The 6,000-nt window shown below is 34.8% G+C and overlaps 1 protein-coding gene across 1 annotated transcript in view; it reads left to right on the plus strand.

Annotated features, from left to right (window-relative positions):
- The window catches only part of CHM (CHM Rab escort protein), a 63,397-nt gene extending 57,851 nt beyond the window's left edge, over window positions 1-5,546 (plus strand). Inside the window, exon 15 of the mRNA XM_048076057.2 lies at window positions 3,423-5,546. Within this exon, the coding sequence (XP_047932014.1) occupies window positions 3,423-3,626 (204 nt within the window). The 3' untranslated portion in view covers window positions 3,627-5,546. The remainder of the gene's footprint in view (window positions 1-3,422) is intronic.
- The last annotated feature ends 454 nt before the right edge of the window (window positions 5,547-6,000 follow it).

Genomic DNA, 6,000 nt, shown 5'->3' on the forward strand with positions numbered 1-6,000 from the left:
TTTTTTAAAGAGATTTTTTCAACAGTTACTTGAAACACTGCAAGTTAAAAGCTGTTTAAATTTGTTTTAAATCAGCCTATTTCTAATTCAGACAGCCACCATTTCTAGTATTCAGCTTTGTTTTTTCTGCATTAAGAGCTCCTATTATTACCAATGGGTGAGTAGTGGTATTATAGATCAAGCTGTATGTACACAATCTAAGTACTGTAGTTTGCCTTCATGTGAAATCTGTTGGCAGTCAGTGAGGTAGATGTTAACTGGACATATCTCAGAGGAGAAGCAATTGAAAGAGCCTGACAGTGGTTTTCAGAAAGAGTAGGAGTTACATTTTTTTTAACCTGTTTTAAATTTTGAAATACATGGTCACTATTTAGAGTGAAAAATATTTAGTATAAACATGTTTATAATTAAAAGTAATGAAGAAAAAAACCAACATGAAGTGTATGTGAGGACCAAATAAGGACTGGGCTGAAAATAAAGCAGAACTCAAAGTTAGGACACACCCTTCCCAATTAGTGTACAGGTACTCTCCAGACAATTGGAGAAAACAAATGTAAGTTGGTGTGCCCTCTACCCCCAAATCCCTTTTATCTTCCTAGCAACGGGTGAAAATCTCTAAACGTGAGATAATTACAAATTCATGGATGAGAAAGCTATTAATAACTAAAAAAAAAAACAAAAAACTGTGTATTACTCTTGGGATTGCTTGGAAAATTGAATATAAGTTCTCTAATCAATTCTGCTTACTGTTTTAGTGATAATTCCTATGATTTATGTTTTCATTACCATTAGTATTTCTAATTCCTCTGTTATGCTCTTTGATTGTATTGGTGATACGTTACTTAGAAGGTGAGATATCACAACCTAACAACTGATTATCTCAGTATACAGATGACTTAATTCTTGTTTTATTTTAATTTAGTTTTCTAAATTATAGTATAATATTGATTAAAATTTTAATGTCTGTATTTATTTGCCCTGAGGATAGGCTTAATCAAGTGTAAAGTCCTGTTTATGATTCCTTCAAATTCTGTACGTACAGATTTCTTCCAGATTGCTTCCAGTTTTCTATTTTTTGCTCTCTACAACCTGACATGAATTGTCATGTACTGAATTAGTATGCAATGTTCCCTGAGTTATTTCAGATTTGAGGCATCTTCATGTTTATAAGAAAGCATTATGATGTCATGCCAATATTTGTGCTTTAACCTGTTTCCTTTTTTTTTTTTCTTTATCTGGAAGGATTTCATACTTTTTAAAGCATGCTGTATTTCCAAGCTCTGTTAGTTTGGTAGTGTTCTCTGTAAATGTTGCTACAAAAGCCCATACAATTATTCTATGTGCCATCAAAACATAGTAACAACAAAACATAGTTTTGTTCAACTTTAAGTAGTTTAACAGTTATAAATTAGAATATCTAACTGCAAATGCTTTGCATGCTTATGTCTTAATGCTTAATTCAAACATACACACTTGGTACAGCTCTGGTACACTTAAATTGTTGCTTCAATATTTAGTAGTTACTAACTTAATTACAATAAATATCAATGTGCTGTAATGAAGGAGATGTTAAATTATTATTGGTTATTCTGCATGACTTCAGCTGGGTAAGGTTAACTTAAAAAATTGTTAGGCCTGAAAGCATGCTATACCATTAAATTGTTCAATTATAATCAATGTCATGATGTCCTACATAGATAAGATACTGAGAATTTCTTTCCACGTTCAACCTCATAATTACTTGACTGTTTTTGGTCACTGCCTAATTGGAGGCTGAAAAATTGTTCAGAAATGCAGCATGGAGTGTTTGTTCTATTTTTTCATATGTTTAGTGCAAAATATGGTACTTTTCTTCATCCGTATTCTATTACATGTAGTAATTCAAGTATGTTTTTGGAATGTCAAGGGCAAGTGCAAACTTGAAATCAAAAGTCTTTTTCTTACCTTCAAAAACTTAGCTTGTAAACCTTTTGTAGGATATTTGCATCCCCTTGTCCTCCAGACTTACTTATTAGTCAGGGTTTTGAAATTACAGACTCATCTTTTTGCAGTAGATAATAGATTTATATATATATATTTCTTCATATACTAATATAAATAGTTTTAAAATGATTTTAAATGGGTAAGGAAAAGTGAAATTTAGGAAGCAGAGTGAAAAATTAAATTGAACCGAGAGTAGACAAGGTCATTTGAGCAGTTAATAATGGAGCCCTACATCCATGTGCAGGTGATACAAATCCACTGCTGGTGCGCAGTGAGGTTTATCACAGAAAGCTGTTTGGTACATGCTCAATGATGTATTAATCTGAAAACAATTCCCCCTTGTCCAGGAATCCGCATCATGTAATCAGCCTTTGCAGTTGGCATTAACTGACCCTACTGTCAGCTTTTTCAGTGTAGTGTCTGGTAAAAATATCAATATAAAGATGAACTGTATTCTTTCCTACGTGGGAGCTCTTATCATGGGTCATCCTCAGGGCGTAAGTTTCCTAAATAGACAAAATTGAGAGGCAATATTCCTCTCACTCTGAAGAAACCCAAAACATAACCAGGATCTGTGTCTCCATTTGCCGTGGAAGCTTAGGGGCTTGGAAAAGAAAACCTTTATGGATGTTGTGGTGGTTTAACACCAGTAGGGAGCTCAGCACCAGGGAGAGAAAAGTTGATGAAAAAAGCTCATAGGTTGAAATAAGGATGGGGAGACCACTTGCCAGTTACCGTCATGGGCAAAACAGAGTCAGCGTAAGGGAAAGTAATGTAATCTACCACTAACAGACTAAAGCTATGAGAACTAAAAGCAAAACTAAAAACACCTTTATCCCATCCACCCTCTTCTACCTCCCCTGGGGTCTGCAGTCGGTCCATAAGGCTTCATCCCCGCTGCTCCTTCATGGTCACTCTCTGCCCCTGCTCCAGTGTGGGGTCCCAGGGGACAGCCAGCTCCACCACGGGCCTCGGGAACTGCTGCTCCGTGCCTGGAGCACCTCCTGCCCTGCTGCTGTACTGCCCCTGGGGGCTGCAGGGCTGCTTCTCGCTCCTCTCTTCCAGCTGCTGCACACAGCTGCTTTTTTCCTTTCCTAAATCTGCTCTCAGAGGCACAACCAGTGACGCTCAGTGGCTCAGCTCTGGGCAGCAGCGGGTCGCTTTGTGTGTTACCTGGAGCTGGCTCTTACCTGACATGGCAAGGTCCTTCCCATACAGCTCTTCATGTTTGACTGGAGCTAGAGATATTTTTGTAGTGGAAAAGATTTTTTTGGAGAACTGCAAGAAGGTATGGCAATTCCTATGTTTTTACAAAAGGCCAAAGTATTAAATCAATATTGATCTGAAAGAACAGATGTTAATCTTAAATATCTACGAAATACTGCTGTAAGGTATTACGTTTCAAAGTGAAGTTTATTTTTGTTTATTTTTCTTAATAGGCTGAAACTATTTTCCAAGAAATGTTTCCTACAGAGGAATTCTGCCCACCACCGCCAAATCCAGAAGATATTATTTATGATGAAGATGAGATTGCATCAGAAGAGTCTGGACTCAGTAATTCACCAGAGACAAAACCTGAACCCTCACCTGAGGAAAGCAGTAGCAGAGGTAGTACTGCTGTTAAAGAACATAGTGAAGAATGAATTGGCTCTCTTCTCTTTGTAGACAAGGCAGTTGAAAGAAACGAAAATTTTAGAGAGGAAGGATAAGAAAAAGAGGTTTAAAAAGCCCATAACTACTATTTGTGATTGCCTTATTTCCTTAGCTTGAATAATGTTTCTTATTCAAATAGTTTCATTCATAGCTAAGATATTTCTAAATAAAGTCATAGGTCCACCAGATCCAGGGGTATTTATAGCTTAAAAATAAATAAATAAATATAATAGAACAAAACATTTGAATTTAAAATGTTAAAATTGACTCATTTGTGAGAGAGTTTGGTTTTGGTTTACATCTTGGAAAGACATCTTTTAAACAGGCAAGTCAAAACTAATGTAAATAACATGCAATTTTGCTTACCAGTCAGAAGACCATCACCTGTTTCAAAGTATGACATTTCTACTGAAAGTCATTGTGTCTATGCTAATTAAACAGTTGTATGTAAACTTCATCATCTGTCCTTCAGAGTGCTTTTTAGGAATGTAACCTAAAGGCAATAGTATTAACAGCTCTGGGATGGCTTTAGAATACAAAAGACATCATTTAATTTGTATCGTGAAAAAAATCTTGTATGGTTTTGAAGCTGATGCCATAATTTAGAAGGAAGTATAATCCAATGGGTGTTCTTCACAGGAAACTGTTTTACATTCAGAATGTTTTATGGTTTTGTTTTTTTTTTTTTGAAAGATTTAGCAGTTGCATGATCAGACATTTTTTACCAGTGGCTTAATTTACTGTAGTCAGGAAAATAGCACAGTTTAAGCTTAATGCTAGACTTCCTAACAAAACCAAAAATCATATACTAAACATAACTGTTGTCACATTTCCTTGGATTTTTTGCAACATTGGACCTCTAATAAGCCAATAATTATTTTTTTTGCAAGTATGGTGTCTGAGAAGTTTAGATGATGATTGAGGTTTTCCATGCTGAGAAGAAGATTCAATTTAGAATTCCAAAGGTTTATATTGATCCCAGTTAATAGGATTAAAACTAGAGTGATAGGTGTACATGATGTGTTTTGTAATGGTAATCATAAAACATTTATACAGTAAAATTTATTGAACTATTTATAAGTTTAGTTTGTATGAAGAATTACAAAATGAGAACGCTGTTGTAAATGACCAGGATAGACTTGCATTTCTTCTGAACAATTCTTCAAATTAGATGATGAAAAGTATTTAGCATTTACTTTAGGATTTACCTTAAAATGTACACCCAACATATCAACAGTGTGTCTAAGTATAGAGATCAGTGAATTTTTATGAGCCAGTTTAAACTTGTACATGAACTTAGTTACAGTTCTAGCAGTACTTAAATACTGTATGTAAATAAAAATGCCATAAAATTATGAATATTCAGCACTGTCTGGACTTGACACAACCAAACTTCTGTACAGTTTTGCAGTGCATGTTCCTGCCTTTAAAATGGCTTCGTGCCATAAAGGTTAATTTATTTATTTTTTTACAGCATGACCGATACGGTTAACTTCATTTCGTCTTGCATCATAATACATTGTCCAGTTTGCAATTCAGAAATGAATTTATTGGTGCTTACATTCTTTGTCTGTTGGATAGGCACCGTTGTGTGTATAATCCCAAAGTCCTTAGAAAAATGTCGTTGAAATGTTTCCAATATTAAACAACAGTTACTTGTGGATGCTTGTGGTTAGGCAGTTACATATATTTATAGTATTAAGCAGACTTTATTTAGCAGTAATTTCGTGCCTATTGGAAAGCATGAGTATCTGGTAATTGTATTTAACCATCTGCAAATCTGTAAAAGAACTAAGCGGAGGACGTAGTACCTGTTCGTCTTTCAGTAATGGGGATCATAGTTGAATTTTTCATCTTCTATGTTTACAAGGAAATCATCAATGAAAATTAAAGGTTTGCTTGCAAGTGCATTTTTGTGTGTTTTCTTTCAATTAATCAAGAAAAGCAGTTCATTTGTTAGCGGAGACTTTCTGATAATTCTGTTCTTCACCTTCAGCATGCTGACATCTGTAATAGGATTGAAGTTTAATATGTGTGACATTATGTTTACATAAGATAGCAAGTAGTTTGTGTAAAGCTTCGTGTCCGTATGAAGCAACGTTTGATAATCCTGCAAATGTGATTTTAGATAAAACAGAATAATCTACAAGTTGTAGGCTACGACTTCACACTACATTGATTGCTTAAAAAATGTTTTTCATGTCTGGTTCATATGGCAAATGGAAACATAAAATGCTTTTCCTATGGTACTTGAGTACCCAATAGCTTACTTGCAATAGCAGTAGATAAGACTGTTGATCTTTTATTTTACGGAAATCATGCATTGAACTGCATTTTGTTCCTGCTTTAAATGATTTAAGCATA

The sequence above is a fragment of the Anser cygnoides genome, chromosome 13 (genome assembly GCF_040182565.1).
Source record: "Anser cygnoides isolate HZ-2024a breed goose chromosome 13, Taihu_goose_T2T_genome, whole genome shotgun sequence".
Taxonomy (NCBI): Eukaryota; Metazoa; Chordata; class Aves; order Anseriformes; family Anatidae; genus Anser; species Anser cygnoides.